Source organism: Petromyzon marinus, chromosome 61 (genome assembly GCF_048934315.1).
Source record: "Petromyzon marinus isolate PM22_M1 ecotype Great Lakes invasive population chromosome 61, UKy_Petmar_22M1.pri1.0, whole genome shotgun sequence".
Classification (NCBI taxonomy): domain Eukaryota; kingdom Metazoa; phylum Chordata; class Hyperoartia; order Petromyzontiformes; family Petromyzontidae; genus Petromyzon; species Petromyzon marinus.
Genome location: NC_133727.1, coordinates 1976724 through 1998756, shown reverse-complemented (window position 1 = coordinate 1998756; position 22033 = coordinate 1976724). Strand labels below are relative to the sequence as shown.

The 22033-nt window shown below is 54.8% G+C and overlaps 1 protein-coding gene across 1 annotated transcript in view; it reads right to left on the bottom strand.

Annotated features, from left to right (window-relative positions):
- LOC116955695 (uncharacterized) overlaps positions 1–22033 on the bottom strand; it is a 97256-nt gene that overhangs the window by 12627 nt on the left and 62596 nt on the right. Inside the window, exons 11-13 of the mRNA XM_076053383.1 lie at positions 14464–14664; positions 13462–13647; positions 1729–1755 (exon numbers count right to left, since the gene is read on the bottom strand). Of these exons, the coding sequence (XP_075909498.1) occupies positions 1729–1755; positions 13462–13647; positions 14464–14664 (414 nt within the window). The remainder of the gene's footprint in view (positions 1–1728; positions 1756–13461; positions 13648–14463; positions 14665–22033) is intronic.

The window sequence follows — 22033 nt, the reverse complement described above, 5'->3', positions numbered from 1 at the left end:
ACAACAACCACAACAACAACAACAGCAGCAGCAGCAATGACAACAACCACCACAACAACCACTACAACAACAACAACAGCAGCAGCAATGACGACAACAACCACTACAACAACCACAACAACAACAACAACAGCAGCAATGACGACAACCACCACAACCACCACAACAACCACCACAACAACAGCAGCAGCAGCAATGACGACAACAACCACTACAACTACAACAACAGCAGCAGCAGCAATGACGACAACAACCACTGCAACAACCACAACCACCACAACAACAACAGCAGCAGCAGCAGCAGCAATGACGACAACAACCACCACAACCACCACAACAACAACAACAGCAATGACGACAACAACCACCACAACAACAACAACAGCAGCAATGACGACAACAACCACCACAACCACCACAACAACAACAACAGTAATGACGACAACAACCACCACAACAACAACAACAGCAATGACGACAACAACCACCACAACAACCACAACAACAACAGCAGCAGCAGCAATGACGACAACAACCACTACAACAACCACAACAACAGCAGCAGCAATGATGACGACAACAACCACCACAACAACAACAACAGCAGCAGCAATGACGACAACAACCACCACAACCACCACAACAACAACAGCAGCAATGACGACAACAACCACCACAACCACCACAACAACAACAACAGCAACAGCAGCAATGACGACAACCACAACAACCACCACAACCACCACAACAACAACAACAGCAGCAGCAATGACGACAACAACCACCACAACAACCACAACAACCACAACAACAACAACAGCAGCAATGACGACAACAACCACCACAACAACCACAACAACAACAACAACAGCAGCAATGACGACAACAACCACAACAACAACCACAACAACAACAACAGCAGCAATGACGACAACAACCACAACAACAACAACAGCAATGACGACAACCACCACCACAACAACAACAACAGCAGCAATGACGACAACCACCACCACAACCACCACCACAACAACAACAACAACAGCAGCAGCAGCAACAGCAATGACGACAACAACCACTACAACCACCACAACTACCACAACAACAACAGCAGCAATGACAACAACAACCACTACAACAACCACAACAACAACAGCAGCAATGACGACAACAACCACCACCACAACAACAACAACAGCAGCAGCAGCAACAGCAATGACGACAACAACCACTACAACCACCACAACTACCACAACAACAACAGCAGCAATGACAACAACAACCACTACAACAACCACAACAACAACAGCAGCAATGACGACAACAACCACCACCACAACAACAACGTGCAGCGCGAGTCGTCGTTTCGCTGCTGCTGTGAGACACGGGGGGGGCGGCGTGAGGAGACGCGGGGGGGGGGGGGGCTCGTGGGGGGACGCGGGGGGGGGGCGTGGGGGACGCGGGGGGGTGCGTGGGGAGACACGGGGGGGGGGAAGGGTGGGGGTGGGGAGATGCGGGGGGGGGGGGGGGGACGGGTGGGGGTGGGGAGACGCGGGGGACGCGAGGCTGTCGCTCGCCGAACCCGAGGTGCCCCTCGCGGGGCCTGAAGGTGGAGCAGGTTGGCGAGGGGGCGAGGCGAGTTGCGAACGAGAGCCTCCCGTGCCCGCCACATCGGTTGGCGGGCACGGGAGGCTGTGCCGGGTGCCATCGCGTGAGAGCGGGCCTCACCTTTCACCACGTTGTCCATGTAGTAGGCTGGGGAGACACGCACACAGGCACCGGTGCGCACAGGTGAATTGGCGAGCGGTGACTTTGAGCGTAGCCCCCCCCCCCCCCCCCCCCAAGCTGGTCTCCCACCTGTGTCTCACCTATGATGGAGGTGTCCCACTCTGTGTCTCACCTACGATGGAGGTGTCCCAACTGTGTCTCACCTATGGTGCAGGTGTCTCACTCTGTGTCTCACCTACGATGGAGGTGTCCCACTCAGTGTCTCACCTATGGTGCAGGTGTCCCACTCAGTGTCTCACCTATGGTGCAGGTGTCTCACTCTGTGTCTCACCTACGATGGAGGTGTCCCACTCTGTGTCTCACCTATGATGGAGGTGTCCCACTCAGTGTCTCACCTATGGTGCAGGTGTCTCACCTGTGCCTCACCTATGATGGAGGTGTCCCAACTGTGTCTCACCTATGATGGAGGTGTCCCACTCTGTGTCTCACCTATGGTGCAGGTGTCTCACTCTGTGTCTCACCTACGATGGAGGTGTCCCACTCTGTGTCTCACCTATGATGGAGGTGTCCCACCTGTGTCTCACCTATGGTGCAGGTGTCTCACCTGTGTCTCACCTATGGTGCAGGTGTCTCACTCTGTCTCACCTTTGATGGAGGTGTTTCACTCTGTGTCTCACCTATGGTGCAGGTGTCTCACTCTGTGTCTCACCTATGATGGAGGTGTCTCACCTGTGTCTCACCCATGATGCAGGTGTCTCACCTGTGTCTCACCTATGATGGAGGTGTCTCACTCTGTGTCTCACCTATGGTGCAGGTGTCCCACTCTGTGTCTCACCTATGATGGAGGTGTCCCACCTGTCTCACCTATGATGGAGGTGTCTTACCTGTGTCTCACCTATGGTGCAGGTGTCTCACTCTGTGTCTCACCTATGGTGCAGGTGTCTCACTCTGTCTCACCTATGGTGCAGGTGTCTCACCTGTGTCTCACCTATGGTGTAGGTGCTTCACTCTGTGTCTCACCTATGGTGCAGGTGTCTCACTCTGTCTCACCTATGGTGCAGGTGTCTCACCTGTGTCTCACCTATGATGGAGGTGTCCCACTCTGTGTCTCACCTATGGTGCAGGTGTCTCACTCTGTGTCTCACCTATGATGGAGGTGTCCCACTCTGTGTCTCACCTATGGTGCAGGTGTCTCACCTATGATGGAGGTGTCTCACTGTGTGTCTCACTCTGTGTCTCATCTATGGTGCAGGTGTCTCACTCTGTGTCTCACCTATGATGGAGGTGTCTCACCTGTGTCTCACCTATGCTGCAAGTGTCTCACCTGTCTCTCACCTATGATAGTGGTGTCCCACTCTGTGTCTCACCTGCGATGGAGGTGTCTCACTCTGTGTCTCACCTATGGTGCAGGTGTCTCACTCTGTGTCTCACCTATGGTGCAGGTGTCTCACTCTGTGTCTCACCTATGGTGCAGGTGTCTCACCTGTGTCTCACCTACGATGGAGGTGTCTCACTCTGTGTCTCACCTACGATGGAGGTGTCTCACTCTGTGTCTCACCTACGATGGAGGTGTCTCACTCTGTGTCTCACCTATGGTGCAGGTGTCTCACTCTGTGTCTCACCTATGGTGCAGGTGTCTCACTCTGTGTCTCACCTATGGTGCAGGTGTCTCACTCTGTGTCTCACCTATGGTGCAGGTGTTTCACCTGTGTCTCACCTATGGTGCAGGTGTCTCACTCTGTCTCACCTACGATGGAGGTGTCTCACTCTGTGTCTCACCTATGGAGGTGTCTCACTCTGCATCTCACCTACGATGGAGGTGTCCCACTCTGCGTCTCACCTATGATGGAGGCGTCTCACCTGTGTCTCACCTATGGTGCAGGTGTCTCACTCTGTGTCTCACCTATGGTGCAGGTGTCTCACTCTGTCTCACCTACGATGGAGGTGTCCCACCTGTGTCTCACCTATGGTGCAGGTGTCTCACTCTGTGTCTCACCTATGGTGCAGGTGTCTCACTCTGTGCCTCACCTATGATGGAGGTGTCCCACTCTGTGCCTCACCTATGATACAGGTGTCTCACCTGTGTCTCACCTACGATGGAGGTGTCCCACTCTGTGTCTCACCTATGGTGCAGGTGTCCCACCTGTGTCTCACCTATGGTGCAGGTGTCTCACTCTGTCTCACCTATGATGGAGGTGTCTCACTCTATGTCTCACCTATGGTGCAGGTGTCCCACTCTGTGTCTCACTTATGATGGAGGTGTCCCACCTGTGTCTCACCTATGATGGAGGTGTCTTACCTGTGTCTCACCTATGGTGCAGGTGTCTCACTCTGTGTCTCACCTATGGTGCAGGTGTCTCACTCTGTGTCTCACCTATGATGGAGGTGTCCCACGCTGTGTCTCACCTATGGTGCAGGTGTCTCACCTGTGTCTCACCTATGGTGCAGGTGTCTCACCTATGATGGAGGTGTCTCACTCTGTGTCTCACCTATGGTGCAGGTGTCTCACTCTGTGTCTCACTCTGTGTCTCACCTATGGTGCAGGTGTCTCACTCTGTGTCTCACCTATGGTGCAGGTGTCTCACCTGTGTCTCACCTACGATGGAGGTGTCTCACTCTGTGTCTCACCTACGATGGAGGTGTCTCACTCTGTGTCTCACCTATGGTGCAGGTGTCTCACTCTGTGTCTCACCTATGGTGCAGGTGTCTCACTCTGTCTCACCTACGATGGAGGTGTCCCACCTGTGTCTCACCTATGGTGCAGGTGTCTCACTCTGTGTCTCACCTATGGTGCAGGTGTCTCACTCTGTGTCTCACCTATGATGGAGGTGTCTCACCTGTGTCTCACCTATGGTACAGGTGTCTCACTCTGTGTCTCACCTATGATGGAGGTGTCTCACCTGTGTCTCACCTATGGTGCAGATGTCTCACTCTGTGTCTCACCTATGATGGAGGTGTCTCACCTGTGTCTCACCTATGGTACAGGTGTCTCACTCTGTGTCCCACCTGTGTCTCACCTATGGTGCAGGTGTCTCACTCTGTGTCTCACCTATGGTGCAGGTGTCTCACCTGTGTCTCACATACGATGGAGGTGTCTCAATCTGTGTCTCACCTATGGTGCAGGTGTCTCACTCTGTGTCTCACCGATGGTGCAGGTGTCTCACTCTGTGTCTCACCTATGGTGCAGGTGTCTCACTCTGTGTCTCACCTATGGTGCAGGTGTCTCACTCTGTGTCTCACCTATGATGGAGGTGTCTCACCTGTGTCCCACTCTGTGTCTCACCTATGGTGCAGGTGTCTCACTCTGTGTCTCACCTATGATGGAGGTGTCTCACCTGTGTCTCACCTATGATGGAGGTGTCTCACCTGTGTCTCACCTATGGTGCAGGTGTCTCACCTGTGTCTCACTTTGTGTCTCACCTATGGTGCAGGTGTCCCACTCTGTGTCTCACCTATGGTACAGGTGTCCCACTCTGTGTCTCACCTACGATGGAGGTGTCCCACTCTGTGTCTCACCTATGGTGCAGGTGTCCCACTCTGTGTCTCACCTATGGTGCAGGTGTCTCACTCTGTGTCTCACCTATGGTGCAGATGTCTCACTCTGTGTCTCACCTATGGTGCAGGTGTCTCCACTCTGTGTCTCACTCTGTGTCTCACCTATGGTGCAGGTGTCTCACCTATGGTGCAGGTGTCCCACCTGTGTCTCACTCTGTGTCTCACCTATGGTGCAGGTGTCTCACCTATGGTGCAGGTGTCTCACTCTGTGTCTCACTCTGTGTCTCACCTATGGTGCAGGTGTCTCACCTATGGTGCAGGTGTCCCACCTGTGTCTCACTCTGTGTCTCACCTATGGTGCAGGTGTCTCACCCATGGTGCAGGTGTCTCACTCTGTGTCTCACTCTGTGTCTCACCTATGGTGCAGGTGTCTCACCTATGGTGCAGGTGTCTCACTCTGTGTCTCACTCTGTGTCTCACCTATGGTGCAGGTGTCTCACCTATGGTGCAGGTGTCTCACTCTGTGTCTCACTCTGTGTCTCACCTATGGTGCAGGTGTCTCACCTATGGTGCAGGTGTCTCACTCTGTGTCTCACTCTGTGTCTCACCTATGGTGCAGGTGTCTCACCTATGGTGCAGGTGTCTCACTCTGTGTCTCACTCTGTGTCTCACCTTTGGTGCAGGTGTCTCACCTATGGTGCAGGTGTCCCACCTGTGTCTCACTCTGTGTCTCACCTATGGTGCAGGTGTCTCACTCTGTGTCTCACTCTGTGTCTCACCTATGGTGCAGGTGTCTCACCTATGGTGCAGGTGTCTCACTCTGTGTCTCACCTATGGTGCAGGTGTCTCACCTATGGTGCAGGTGTCTCACTCTGTGTCTCACTCTGTGTCTCACCTATGGTGCAGGTGTCTCACCTATGGTGCAGGTGTCTCACCTATGGTGCAGGTGTCTCACTCTGTGTCTCACCTATGGTGCAGGTGTCTCACTCTGTGTCTCACCTATGGTGCAGGTGTCTCACCTATGGTGCAGGTGTCTCACCTATGGGGCAGGTGTCTCACCTATGGTGCAGGTGTCTCACCTATGGTGCAGGTGTCTCACCTATGGTGCAGGTGTCTCACCTATGGTGCAGGTGTCTCACCTATGGTGCAGGTGTCTCACTCTGTGTCTCACCTATGGTGCAGGTGTCTCACTCTGTGTCTCACTCTGTGTCTCACCTATGGTGCAGGTGTCTCACCTATGGTGCAGGTGTCCCACCTGTGTCTCACTCTGTGTCTCACCTATGGTGCAGGTGTCTCACCTATGGTGCAGGTGTCTCACTCTGTGTCTCACTCTGTGTCTCACCTATGGTGCAGGTGTCTCACCTATGGTGCAGGTGTCTCACTCTGTGTCTCACTCTGTGTCTCACCTATGGTGCAGGTGTCTCACCTATGGTGCAGGTGTCTCACTCTGTGTCTCACTCTGTGTCTCACCTATGGTGCAGGTGTCTCACCTATGGTGCAGGTGTCTCACTCTGTGTCTCACTCTGTGTCTCACCTATGGTGCAGGTGTCTCACCTATGGTGCAGGTGTCTCACTCTGTGTCTCACTCTGTGTCTCACCTATGGTGCAGGTGTCTCACCTATGGTGCAGGTGTCCCACCTGTGTCTCACTCTGTGTCTCACCTATGGTGCAGGTGTCTCACTCTGTGTCTCACTCTGTGTCTCACCTATGGTGCAGGTGTCTCACCTATGGTGCAGGTGTCTCACTCTGTGTCTCACCTATGGTGCAGGTGTCTCACCTATGGTGCAGGTGTCTCACTCTGTGTCTCACCTATGGTGCAGGTGTCTCACTCTGTGTCTCACTCTGTGTCTCACCTATGGTGCAGGTGTCTCACCTATGGTGCAGGTGTCCCACCTGTGTCTCACTCTGTGTCTCACCTATGGTGCAGGTGTCTCACCTATGGTGCAGGTGTCTCACTCTGTGTCTCACTCTGTGTCTCACCTATGGTGCAGGTGTCTCACCTATGGTGCAGGTGTCTCACTCTGTGTCTCACCTATGGTGCAGGTGTCTCACCTATGGTGCAGGTGTCTCACCTATGGTGCAGGTGTCTCACTCTGTGTCTCACCTATGGTGCAGGTGTCTCACTCTGTGTCTCACTCTGTGTCTCACCTATGGTGCAGGTGTCTCACCTATGGTGCAGGTGTCCCACCTGCGTCTCACTCTGTGTCTCACCTATGGTGCAGGTGTCTCACCTATGGTGCAGGTGTCTCACTCTGTGTCTCACTCTGTGTCTCACCTATGGTGCAGGTGTCTCACCTATGGTGCAGGTGTCTCACTCTGTGTCTCACTCTGTGTCTCACCTATGGTGCAGGTGTCTCACCTATGGTGCAGGTGTCTCACTCTGTGTCTCACTCTGTGTCTCACCTATGGTGCAGGTGTCTCACCTATGGTGCAGGTGTCTCACTCTGTGTCTCACTCTGTGTCTCACCTATGGTGCAGGTGTCTCACCTATGGTGCAGGTGTCTCACTCTGTGTCTCACTCTGTGTCTCACCTATGGTGCAGGTGTCTCACCTATGGTGCAGGTGTCCCACCTGTGTCTCACTCTGTGTCTCACCTATGGTGCAGGTGTCTCACTCTGTGTCTCACTCTGTGTCTCACCTATGGTGCAGGTGTCTCACCTATGGTGCAGGTGTCTCACTCTGTGTCTCACCTATGGTGCAGGTGTCTCACCTATGGTGCAGGTGTCTCACTCTGTGTCTCACTCTGTGTCTCACCTATGGTGCAGGTGTCTCACCTATGGTGCAGGTGTCTCACTCTGTGTCTCACCTATGGTGCAGGTGTCTCACTCTGTGTATCACCTATGGTGCAGGTGTCTCACCTATGGTGCAGGTGTCTCACCTATGGTGCAGGTGTCTCACCTATGGTGCAGGTGTCTCACCTATGGTGCAGGTGTCTCACCTATGGTGCAGGTGTCTCACTCTGTGTCTCACCTATGGTGCAGGTGTCTCACCTATGGTGCAGGTGTCTCACCTATGGTGCAGGTGTCTCACCTATGGTGCAGGTGTCTCACTCTGTGTCTCACCTATGGTGCAGGTGTCTCACTCTGTGTCTCACTCTGTGTCTCACCTATGGTGCAGGTGTCTCACCTATGGTGCAGGTGTCCCACCTGTGTCTCACTCTGTGTCTCACCTATGGTGCAGGTGTCTCACCTATGGTGCAGGTGTCTCACTCTGTGTCTCACTCTGTGTCTCACCTATGGTGCAGGTGTCTCACCTATGGTGCAGGTGTCTCACTCTGTGTCTCACTCTGTGTCTCACCTATGGTGCAGGTGTCTCACCTATGGTGCAGGTGTCTCACTCTGTGTCTCACTCTGTGTCTCACCTATGGTGCAGGTGTCTCAACTATGGTGCAGGTGTCTCACTCTGTGTCTCACTCTGTGTCTCACCTATGGTGCAGGTGTCTCACCTATGGTGCAGGTGTCTCACTCTGTGTCTCACTCTGTGTCTCACCTATGGTGCAGGTGTCTCACCTATGGTGCAGGTGTCCCACCTGTGTCTCACTCTGTGTCTCACCTATGGTGCAGGTGTCTCACTCTGTGTCTCACTCTGTGTCTCACCTATGGTGCAGGTGTCTCACCTATGGTGCAGGTGTCTCACTCTGTGTCTCACCTATGGTGCAGGTGTCTCACCTATGGTGCAGGTGTCTCACTCTGTGTCTCACTCTGTGTCTCACCTATGGTGCAGGTGTCTCACCTATGGTGCAGGTGTCTCACTCTGTGTCTCACCTATGGTGCAGGTGTCTCACTCTGTGTATCACCTATGGTGCAGGTGTCTCACCTATGGTGCAGGTGTCTCACCTATGCTGCAGGTGTCTCACCTATGGTGCAGGTGTCTCACCTATGGTGCAGGTGTCTCACCTATGGTGCAGGTGTCTCACCTATGGTGCAGGTGTCTCACTCTGTGTCTCACCTATGGTGCAGGTGTCTCACCTATGGTGCAGGTGTCTCACCTATGGTGCAGGTGTCTCACCTATGGTGCAGGTGTCTCACTCTGTGTCTCACCTATGGTGCAGGTGTCTCACCTATGGTGCAGGTGTCTCACCTATGGTGCAGGTGTCTCACCTATGGTGCAGGTGTCTCACCTATGGTGCAGGTGTCTCACTCTGTGTCTCACCTATGGTGCAGGTGTCTCACCTATGGTGCAGGTGTCTCACCTATGGTGCAGGTGTCCCACCTGTGTCTCACTCTGTGTCTCACCTATGGTGCAGGTGTCTCACCTATGGTGCAGGTGTCTCACTCTGTGTCTCACTCTGTGTCTCACCTATGGTGCAGGTGTCTCACCTATGGTGCAGGTGTCTCACTCTGTGTCTCACTCTGTGTCTCACCTATGGTGCAGGTGTCTCACCTATGGTGCAGGTGTCTCACTCTGTGTCTCACTCTGTGTCTCACCTATGGTGCAGGTGTCTCACCTATGGTGCAGGTGTCTCACTCTGTGTCTCACTCTGTGTCTCACCTATGGTGCAGGTGTCTCACCTATGGTGCAGGTGTCTCACTCTGTGTCTCACTCTGTGTCTCACCTATGGTGCAGGTGTCTCACCTATGGTGCAGGTGTCCCACCTGTGTCTCACTCTGTGTCTCACCTATGGTGCAGGTGTCTCACTCTGTGTCTCACTCTGTGTCTCACCTATGGTGCAGGTGTCTCACCTATGGTGCAGGTGTCTCACTCTGTGTCTCACCTATGGTGCAGGTGTCTCACCTATGGTGCAGGTGTCTCACTCTGTGTCTCACTCTGTTTCTCACCTATGGTGCAGGTGTCTCACCTATGGTGCAGGTGTCTCACTCTGTGTCTCACCTATGGTGCAGGTGTCTCACTCTGTGTCTCACCTATGGTGCAGGTGTCTCACCTATGGTGCAGGTGTCTCACCTATGCTGCAGGTGTCTCACCTATGGTGCAGATGTCTCACCTATGGTGCAGGTGTCTCACCTATGGTGCAGGTGTCTCACCTATGGTGCAGGTGTCTCACTCTGTGTCTCACCTATGGTGCAGGTGTCTCACCTATGGTGCAGGTGTCTCACCTATGGTGCAGGTGTCTCACCTATGGTGCAGGTGTCTCACCTATGGTGCAGGTGTCTCACCTATGGTGCAGGTGTCTCACTCTGTGTCTCACCTATGGTGCAGGTGTCTCACCTATGGTGCAGGTGTCTCACCTATGGTGCAGGTGTCTCACTCTGTGTCTCACCTATGGTGCAGGTGTCTCACCTATGGTGCAGGTGTCTCACCTATGGTGCAGGTGTCTCACCTATGGTGCAGGTGTCTCACTCTGTGTCTCACTCTGTGTCTCACCTATGGTGCAGGTGTCTCACCTATGGTGCAGGTGTCTCACCTATGGTGCAGGTGTCTCACTCTGTGTCTCACTCTGTGTCTCACCTATGGTGCAGGTGTCTCACCTATGGTGCAGGTGTCTCACCTATGGTGCAGGTGTCTCACCTATGGTGCAGGTGTCTCACCTATGGTGCAGGTGTCTCACCTATGGTGCAGGTGTCTCACTCTGTGTCTCATCTATGATGGAGGTGTCCCACCTGCGTCTCACTCTGTGTCTCACCTATGGTGCAGGTGTCTCACCTATGGTGCAGGTGTCTCACCTATGGTGCAGGTGTCTCACTCTGTGTCTCACCTATGGTGCAGGTGTCTCACCTATGGTGCAGGTGTCTCACCTATGGTGCAGGTGTCTCACCTATGGTGCAGGTGTCTCACTCTGTGTCTCACCTATGATGGAGGTGTCCCACCTGTGTCTCACTCTGTGTCTCACCTATGGTGCAGGTGTCTCACCTATGGTGCAGGTGTCTCACCTATGGTGCAGGTGTCTCACTCTGTGTCTCACCTATGGTGCAGGTGTCTCACCTATGGTGCAGGTGTCTCACCTATGGTGCAGGTGTCTCACTCTGTGTCTCACTCTGTGTCTCACCTATGGTGCAGGTGTCTCACCTATGGTGCAGGTGTCTCACCTATGGTGCAGGTGTCTCACCTATGGTGCAGGTGTCTCACTCTGTGTCTCACCTATGGTGCAGGTGTCTCACCTATGGTGCAGGTGTCTCACCTATGGTGCAGGTGTCTCACCTATGTTGCAGGTGTCTCACTCTGTGTCTCACCTATGGTGCAGGTGTCTCACCTATGGTGCAGGTGTCTCACCTATGGTGCAGGTGTCTCACTCTGTGTCTCACCTATGGTGCAGGTGTCTCACCTATGGTGCAGGTGTCTCACCTATGGTGCAGGTGTCTCACCTATGGTGCAGGTGTCTCACTCTGTGTCTCACTCTGTGTCTCACCTATGGTGCAGGTGTCTCACCTATGGTGCAGGTGTCTCACCTATGGTGCAGGTGTCTCACTCTGTGTCTCACTCTGTGTCTCACCTATGGTGCAGGTGTCTCACCTATGGTGCAGGTGTCTCACCTATGGTGCAGGTGTCTCACCTATGGTGCAGGTGTCTCACCTATGGTGCAGGTGTCTCACCTATGGTGCAGGTGTCTCACTCTGTGTCTCATCTATGATGGAGGTGTCCCACCTGCGTCTCACTCTGTGTCTCACCTATGGTGCAGGTGTCTCACCTATGGTGCAGGTGTCTCACCTATGGTGCAGGTGTCTCACTCTGTGTCTCACCTATGGTGCAGGTGTCTCACCTATGGTGCAGGTGTCTCACCTATGGTGCAGGTGTCTCACCTATGGTGCAGGTGTCTCACTCTGTGTCTCACCTATGATGGAGGTGTCCCACCTGTGTCTCACTCTGTGTCTCACCTATGGTGCAGGTGTCTCACCTATGGTGCAGGTGTCTCACCTATGGTGCAGGTGTCTCACTCTGTGTCTCACCTATGGTGCAGGTGTCTCACCTATGGTGCAGGTGTCTCACCTATGGTGCAGGTGTCTCACTCTGTGTCTCACTCTGTGTCTCACCTATGGTGCAGGTGTCTCACCTATGGTGCAGGTGTCTCACCTATGGTGCAGGTGTCTCACCTATGGTGCAGGTGTCTCACTCTGTGTCTCACCTATGGTGCAGGTGTCTCACCTATGGTGCAGGTGTCTCACCTATGGTGCAGGTGTCTCACCTATGGTGCAGGTGTCTCACTCTGTGTCTCACCTATGGTGCAGGTGTCTCACCTATGGTGCAGGTGTCTCACCTATGGTGCAGGTGTCTCACCTATGGTGCAGGTGTCTCACTCTGTGTCTCACCTATGGTGCAGGTGTCTCACCTATGGTGCAGGTGTCTCACCTATGGTGCAGGTGTCCCACTCTGTGTCCCACTCTGTGTCTCACCTATGGTGCAGGTGTCTCACCTATGGTGCAGGTGTCTCACCTATGGTGCAGGTATCTCACCTATGGTGCAGGTGTCTCACCTATGGTGCAGGTGTCTCACCTATGGTGCAGGTGTCTCACCTATGGTGCAGGTGTCTCACCTATGGTGCAGGTGTCTCACCTATGGTGCAGGTGTCTCACTCTGTGTCTCACCTATGGTGCAGGTGTCTCATCTATGGTGCAGGTGTCTCACCTATGGTGCAGGTGTCTCACCTATGGTGCAGGTGTCTCACCTATGGTGCAGGTGTCTCACCTATGGTGCAGGTGTCTCACTCTGTGTCTCACCTATGGTGCAGGTGTCTCACCTATGGTGCAGGTGTCTCACTCTGTGTCTCACCTATGGTGCAGGTGTCTCACCTATGGTGCAGGTGTCTCACTCTATGTCTCACCTATGGTGCAGGTGTCTCACCTATGGTGCAGGTGTCTCACCTATGGTGCAGGTGTCTCACTCTGTGTCTCACCTATGGTGCAGGTGTCTCACCTATGGTGCAGGTGTCTCACCTATGGTGCAGGTGTCTCACTCTGTGTCTCACCTATGGTGCAGGTGTCTCACCTATGGTGCAGGTGTCTCACTCTGTGTCTCACCTATGGTGCAGGTGTCTCACCTATGGTGCAGGTGTCTCACTCTATGTCTCACCTATGGTGCAGGTGTCTCACCTATGGTGCAGGTGTCTCACCTATGGTGCAGGTGTCTCACTCTGTGTCTCACCTATGGTGCAGGTGTCTCACTCTGTGTCTCACCTATGGTGCAGGTGTCTCACCTATGGTGCAGGTGTCTCACCTATGGTGCAGGTGTCTCACCTATGGTGCAGGTGTCTCACCTATGGTGCAGGTGTCTCACCTATGGTGCAGGTGTCTCACTCTGTGTCTCACCTATGGTGCAGGTGTCTCACCTATGGTGCAGGTGTCTCACCTATGGTGCAGGTGTCTCCGCTCCAGCCCTCGTCGCAGGTGCACGCCCCGTGCCGGCAGGTGCCGTGGACGCCGCACGCCGGCGGGCACCCCCCGAGGCGGCACCCCGGCCCCCCCCAGCCCTCCTCGCAGCGGCAGACGCCGGCCACGCAGGCGCCGTGCTCCCCACACTCCTCGGCACACTCCTCTACGGCACGCGCAGAGAGAGGGGGGGGGGTGGGTGGCCGGCGCCACGACCGGCCGCCTTTGTCTTCCCCGGTGGCGACGGTTAAGCCGCACGCCGCGCCGGGCGCTCGTTCGAGGCCGAGTCGACCTAGGGGAGGCCCGGGAGCGGCGCTGACGGTCGGCGGCGGTGTCGGTGGCCGTGAGCGGGAATCGAACTCGGGGCCCTGCCGGCTCCCCCGTGCGCGTCAACGTAGGGCGACACGCGGGGCGTGTGTGTGTGTGTGTGTGTCTCAGCGTGTCCGTGTCTCACCACGTCTCACCGCTTGCCACCCCCGTGTCAACTACGACTATTTGTTGCTGTAGTTGTACTGCACCGCGTATGACCCCACTGCCGCTACGGAGTTCTCCCCTCTCTCTCTCTCCCTCTGGGTTTCAGAAGCGTTCCCTGGGCCCGTCGCTAGCGGCAGCTCGCACGCCAAGGGGCTCCTCGGCGTCGTCGACATTCACGGCGGCAGCCAAACGTTCTAAACGCGTCACGTTGGGGGGAAACGCGGAGGAGAAAAATCCACGCTGAGCCCCCCCCCCCCCTCTCTCGTGACCTCCCCTCCCGTGACCCCCCGTGACCCCCACCGTGACCCCCCCCGTGACCCCCCCGCCCCCCCCACCGTGACCCCTCCCGTGACCCCTCTTCGTAACCCCCACCGTGAACCCCCCCGTGACCCTCCTGCCCCCACCGTAACCGCCCCGATCCCCCCCCACGTGATCCCACCGTCGTGACCCCCCCCGTGACCCCGCCCGTGACCCCCCCGTGACCCCCCCCCCCCCCCCCGCACGTTACCGGTCTCGCACTGGGCCCCCGTCCAGCCGGGCTCGCACTCGCACGCGCCGCTCTCGGCCTCGCTGGAGCCGTGGCCCGAGCAGAGGTGGGGGCAGGGGGGCCGTGGCAGCGAGCAGGAGGGGCCCCCCCAGCCGGCGTTGCAGCGGCACTCCCCCCGCACGCAGACCCCTCGGCCTCCGCACGCCGGCTCCATGCAGTCCACTGCGCACCCACGCACAGGCAGCCGTCTCACAGTGTCACCAAACATTCTCCACGCGTCTCGCAGAGACTCACAGTGTCACCAAACATTCTCCACGCGTCTCACAGAGTCTCACAGTGTCACCAAACATTCTCCACGCGTCTCGCAGAGTCTCACAGTGTCACCAAACATTCTCCACGCGTCTCGCAGAGTCTCACAGTGTCACCAAACATTCTCCACGCGTCTCCCAGAGTCTCACAGTGTCACCAAACATTCTCCACGCGTCTCGCAGAGTCTCACAGTGTCACCAAACATTCTCCACGCGTCTCCCAGAGTCTCAGTGTCACCAAACATTCTCCACGCGTCTCGCAGAGTCTCACAGTGTCACCAAACATTCTCCACGCGTCTCACAGAGTCTCACAGTGTCACCAAACATTCTCCACACGTCTCGCAGAGTCTCACAGTGTCACCAAACATTCTCCACGCGTCTCGCAGAGTCTCACAGTGTCACCAAACATTCTCCACGCGTCTCGCAGAGTCTCACAGTGTCACCAAACATTGTCCACGCGTCTCGCAGAGTTTCACAGTGTCACCAAACATTCTCCACGCGTCTCCCAGAGTCTCACAGTGTCACCAAACATTCTCCACGCGTCTGGCAGAGCCTCACAGTGTCACCAAACATTCTCCACGCGTCTCCCAGAGTCTCACAGTGTCACCAAACATTCTCCACGCGTCTCGCAGAGTCTCACAGTGTCACCAAACATTCTCCACGCGTCTCGCAGAGTCTCACAGTGTCACCAAACATTCTCCACGCGTCTCCCAGAGTCTCACAGTGTCACCAAACATTCTCCACGCGTCTCGCAGAGTCTCACAGTGTCACCAAACATTCTCCACGCGTCTCGCAGAGTCTCACAGTGTCACCAAACATTCTCCACGCGTCTCCCAGAGTCTCACAGTGTCACCAAACATTCTCCACGCGTCTCCCAGAGTCTCACAGTGTCACCAAACATTCTCCAAGCGTCTCGCAGAGTCTCACAGTGTCACCAAACATTCTCCACGCGTCTCCCAGAGTCTCACAGTGTCAACAAACATTCTCCACGCGTCTCCCAGAGTCTCACAGTGTCACCAAACATTCTCCACGCGTCTCGCAGAGTCTCACAGTGTCACCTAACATTCTCCACGCGTCTCGCAGAGTCTCACAGTGTCACCAAACCTTCTCCACGCGTCTCGCAGAGTCTCACAGTGTCACCAAACATTCTCCACGCGTCTCCCAGAGTCTCACAGTGTCACCAAACATTCTCCACGCGTCTCCCAGAGTCTCACAGTGTCACCAAACATTCTCCACGCGTCTCCCAGAGTCTCACAGTGTCACAAAACATTCTCCACGCATCTCGCAGAGTCTCACAGTGTCACCAAACATTCTCCACGCGTCTCGCAGAGTCTCACAGTGTCACCAAACATTCTCCACGCGTCTCGCAGAGTCTCACAGTGTCACCAAACATTCTCCACGCGTCTCCCAGAGTCTCACAGTGTCACCAAACATTCTCCACGCGTCTCCCAGAAGCTCACAGTGTCACCAAACATTCTCCAAGCGTCTCGCAGAGTCTCACAGTGTCACCAAACATTCTCCACGCGTCTCCCAGAGTCTCACAGTGTCACCAAACATTCTCCACGCGTCTCGCAGAGTCTCACAGTGTCACCAAACATTCTCCACGCGTCTCCCAGAGTCTCACAGTGTCACCAAACATTCTCCACGCGTCTCGCAGAGTCTCACAGCGTCACCAAACATTCTCCACGCGTCTCGCAGAGTCTCACAGTGTCACCAAACATTCTCCACGCGTCTCGCAGAGTCTCACAGTGTCACCAAACATTCTCCACGCGTCTCGCAGAGTCTCACAGTGTCACCAAACATTCTCCACGCGTCTCCCAGAGTCTCACAGTGTCACCAAACATTCTCCATGCGTCTCCCAGAGTCTCAGTGTCACCAAACATTCTCCAAGCGTCTCGCAGAGTCTCACAGTGTCACCAAACATTCTCCACGCGTCTCCCAGAGTCTCACAGTGTCACCAAACATTCTCCACGCGTCTCCCAGAGTCTCACAGTGTCACTAAACATTCTCCACGCGTCTCGCAGAGTCTCACAGTGTCACCAAACATTCTCCACGCGTCTCGCAGAGTCTCACAGTGTCACCAAACATTCTCCACGCGTCTCGCAGAGTCTCACAGTGTCACCAAACATTCTCCACGCGTCTCCCAGAGTCTCACAGTGTCACCAAACATTCTCCACGCGTCTCCCAGAGTCTCACAGTGTCACCAAACATTCTCCACGCGTCTCCCAGAGTCTCACAGTGTCACCAAACATTCTCCACGCGTCTCGCAGAGTCTCACAGTGTCACCAAACATTCTCCACGCGTCTCGCAGTCTCACAGTGTCACCAAACATTCTCCACGCGTCTCCCAGAGTCTCACAGTGTCACCAAACATTCTCCACGCGTCTCCCAGAGTCTCACAGTGTCACCAAACATTCTCCACGCGTCTCCCAGAGTCTCACAGTGTCACCAAACATTCTCCACGCGTCTCGCAGAGTCTCACAGTGTCACCAAACATTCTCCACGCGTCTCGCAGAGTCTCACAGTGTCACCAAACATTCTCCACGCGTCTCCCAGAGTCTCACAGTGTCACCAAACATTCTCCACGCGTCTCGCAGAGTCTCACAGTGTCACCAAACATTCTCCACGCGTCTCGCAGAGACTCACAGTGTCACCAAACATTCTCCACGCGTCTCCCAGAGTCTCACAGTGTCACCAAACATTCTCCAAGCGTCTCGCAGAGTCTCACAGTGTCACCAAACATTCTCCAAGCGTCTCCCAGAGTCTCACAGTGTCACCAAACATTCTCCACGCGTCTCGCAGAGTCTCACAGTGTCACCAAACATTCTCCACGCGTCTCCCAGAGTCTCACAGTGTCACCAAACATTCTCCACGCGTCTCCCAGAGTCTCACAGTGTCACCAAACATTCTCCACGCGTCTCGCAGAGTCTCACAGTGTCACCAAACATTCTCCACGCGTCTCGCAGTCTCACAGTGTCACCAAACATTCTCCACGCGTCTCCCAGAGTCTCACAGTGTCACCAAACATTCTCCACGCGTCTCCCAGAGTCTCACAGTGTCACCAAACATTCTCCACGCGTCTCCCAGAGCCTCACAGTGTCACCAAACATTCTCCACGCGTCTCGCAGAGTCTCACAGTGTCACCAAACATTCTCCACGCGTCTCGCAGAGTCTCACAGTGTCACCAAACATTCTCCACGCGTCTCCCAGAGTCTCACAGTGTCACCAAACATTCTCCACGCGTCTCGCAGAGTCTCACAGTGTCACCAAACATTCTCCACGCGTCTCGCAGAGACTCACAGTGTCACCAAACATTCTCCACGCGTCTCCCAGAGTCTCACAGTGTCACCAAACATTCTCCAAGCGTCTCGCAGAGTCTCACAGTGTCACCAAACATTCTCCACGCGTCTCCCAGAGTCTCACAGTGTCACCAAACATTCTCCACGCGTCTCCCAGAGTCTCACAGTGTCACCAAACATTCTCCACGCGTCTCCCAGAGTCTCACAGTGTCACCAAACATTCTCCACGCGTCTCCCAGAGTCTCACAGTGTCACCAAACATTCTCCACGCGTCTCGCAGAGTCTCACAGTGTCACCAAACATTCTCCACGCGTCTCCCAGAGTCTCACAGTGTCACCAAACATTCTCCATGCGTTTCCCAGAGTCTCACAGTGTCACCAAACATTCTCCACGCGTCTCGCAGAGTCTCACAGTGTCACCAAACATTCTCCACGCGTCTCCCAGAGTCTCACAGTGTCACCAAACATTCTCCACGCGTCTCGCAGAGTCTCACAGTGTCACCAAACATTCTCCACGCGTCTCGCAGAGTCTCACAGTGTCACCAAACATTCTCCACGCGTCTCGCAGAGTCTCACAGTGTCACCAAACATTCTCCACGCGTCTCGCAGAGTCTCACAGTGTCACCAAACATTCTCCACGTGTCTCGAAGAGTCTCACAGTGTCACCAAACATTCTCCACGCGTCTCGCAGAGTCTCACAGTGTCACCAAACATTCTCCACGCGTCTCGCAGAGTCTCACAGTGTCACCAAACATTCTCCACGTGTCTCGAAGAGTCTCACAGTGTCACCAAACATTCTCCACGCGTCTCACAGAGTCTCACAGTGTCACCAAACATTCTCCACGCGTCTCGCAGAGTCTCACAGTGTCACCAAACATTCTCCACGCGTCTCGCAGAGTCTCACAGTGTCACCAAACATTCTCCACGCGTCTCGCAGAGTCTCACAGTGTCACCAAACATTCTCCACGCGTCTCACAGAGTCTCACAGTGTCACCAAACATTCTCCACGCGTCTCGCAGAGTCTCACAGTGTCACCAAACATTCTCCACGCGTCTCCCAGAGTCTCACAGTGTCACCAAACATTCTCCACGCGTCTCCCAGAGTCTCACAGTGTCACCAAACATTCTCCACGCGTCTCGCAGAGTCTCACAGTGTCACCAAACATTCTCCACGCGTCTCCCAGAGTCTCACAGTGTCACCAAACATTCTCCACGCGTCTCGCAGAGTCTCACAGTGTCACCAAACATTCTCCACGCGTCTCCCAGAGTCTCACAGTGTCACCAAACATTCTCCACGCGTCTCCCAGAGTCTCACAGTGTCACCAAACATTCTCCACGCGTCTCGCAGAGACTCACAGTGTCACCAAACATTCTCCACGCGTCTCCCAGAGTCTCACAGTGTCACCAAACATTCTCCACGCGTCTCCCAGAGTCTCACAGTGTCACCAAACATTCTCCACGCGTCTCGCAGAGTCTCACAGTGTCACCAAACATTCTCCACGCGTCTCGCAGAGTCTCACAGTGTCACCAAACATTCTCCACGCGTCTCGCATAGTCTCACAGTGTCACCAAACATTCCCCACGCGTCTCCCAGAGTCTCACAGTGTCACCAAACATTCTCCACGCGTCTCGCAGAGTCTCACAGTGTCACCAAACATTCTCCACGCGTCTACCAGAGTCTCGCAGTGTCACCGAACATTCTCCACGCGTCTCGCAGAGTCTCACAGTGTCACCAAACATTCTCCACGCGTCTCGCAGAGTCTCACAGTGTCACCAAACATTCCCCACGCGTCTCGCAGAGTCTCACAGTGTCACCAAACATTCTCCACGCGTCTCGCAGAGTATCACAGTGTCACCAAACATTCTCCACGCGTCTACCAGAGTCTGACAGTGTCACCAAACATTCTCCACGCGTCTCGCAGAGACTCACAGTGTCACCAAACATTCTCCACGCGTCTCCCAGAGTCTCACAGTGTCACCAAACATTCTCCACGCGTCTCGCAGAGTCTCACAGTGTCACCAAACATTCTCCACGCGTCTCGCAGAGTCTCACAGTGTCACCAAACATTCTCCACGCGTCTCGCAGAGTCTCACAGTGTCACCAAACATTCCCCACGCGTCTCCCAGAGTCTCACAGTGTCACCAAACATTCTCCACGCGTCTCGCAGAGTCTCACAGTGTCACCAAACATTCTCCACGCGTCTACCAGAGCCTCGCAGTGTCACCAAACATTCTCCACGCGTCTCGCAGAGTCTCACAGTGTCACCAAACATTCTCCACGCGGCTCGCAGAGTCTCACAGTGTCACCAAACATTCCCCACGCGTCTCGCAGAGTCTCACAGTGTCACCAAACATTCTCCACGCGTCTCGCAGAGTATCACAGTGTCACCAAACATTCTCCACGCGTCTACAAGAGTCTCACAGTGTCACCAAACATTCTCCACGCGTCTCGCAGAGACTCACAGTGTCACCAAACATTCTCCACGCGTCTCCCAGAGTCTCACAGTGTCACCAAACATTCTTCACGCGTCTCGCAGAGTCTCACAGTGTCACCAAACATTCTCCACGCGTCTCGCAGAGTCTCACAGTGTCACCAAACATTCTCCACGCGTCTACCAGAGTCTGACAGTGTCACCAAACATTCTCCACGCGTCTCGCAGAGACTCACAGTGTCACCAAACATTCTCCACGCGTCTCCCAGAGTCTCACAGTGTCACCAAACATTCTCCACGCGTCTCGCAGAGTCTCACAGTGTCACCAAACATTCTCCACGCGTCTCCCAGAGTCTCACAGTGTCACCAAACATTCTCCACGCGTCTCGCAGAGTCTCACAGTGTCACCAAACATTCTCCACGCGTCTCGCAGAGTCTCACAGTGTCACCAAACATTCTCCACGCGTCTCGCAGAGTCTCACAGTGTCACCAAACATTCTCCACGCGTCTCGCAGAGTCTCACAGTGTCACCAAACATTCCCCACGCGTCTCCCAGAGTCTCACAGTGTCACCAAACATTCTCCACGCGTCTCGCAGAGCCTCACAGTGTCACCAAACATTCTCCACGCGTCTACCAGAGCCTCGCAGTGTCACCAAACATTCTCCACGCGCCTCGCAGAGTCTCACAGTGTCACCAAACATTCTCCACGCGGCTCGCAGAGTCTCACAGTGTCACCAAACATTCCCCACGCGTCTCGCAGAGTCTCACAGTGTCACCAAACATTCTCCACGCGTCTCGCAGAGTATCACAGTGTCACCAAACATTCTCCACGCGTCTACAAGAGTCTCACAGTGTCACCAAACATTCTCCACGCGTCTCGCAGAGACTCACAGTGTCACCAAACATTCTCCACGCGTCTCCCAGAGTCTCACAGTGTCACCAAACATTCTTCACGCGTCTCGCAGAGTCTCACAGTGTCACCAAACATTCTCCACGCATCTCGCAGAGTCTCACAGTGTCACCAAACATTCTCCACGCGTCTCGCAGAGTCTCACAGTGTCACCAAACATTCTCCACGCGTCTCGCAGAGTCTCACAGTGTCACCAAACATTCTCCACGCGTCTCGCAGAGTCTCACAGTGTCACCAAACATTCTCCACGCGTCTCGAAGAGTCTCACAATGTCACCAAACATTCTCCACGCGTCTCCCAGAGTCTCACAGTGTCACCAAACATTCTCCACGCGTCTCGCAGAGTCTCACAGTGTCACCAAACATTCTCCACGCGTCTCCCAGAGTCTCCCCACGTCACCCCGTGTCTCTCCCACTTCTCCCAGAGTCTCCCCACGTCACCCCGTGTCTCTCCCACGTCTCCCAGAGTCTCCCCATGTCATCCCACACGTCTCCCCGAGTCTCCCCAATTATCTCCACGTCTTCCCGTGTCTCTTTCACGTCTCCCCGCGTCTCCCCCAATCTCCCCGCGTCTCTCTCACGTCTCCCAGAGTCTCCCCGTGTCTCCTCGTGTCTCTCTCACGTCTCCCCACGTCTCCCCCAATG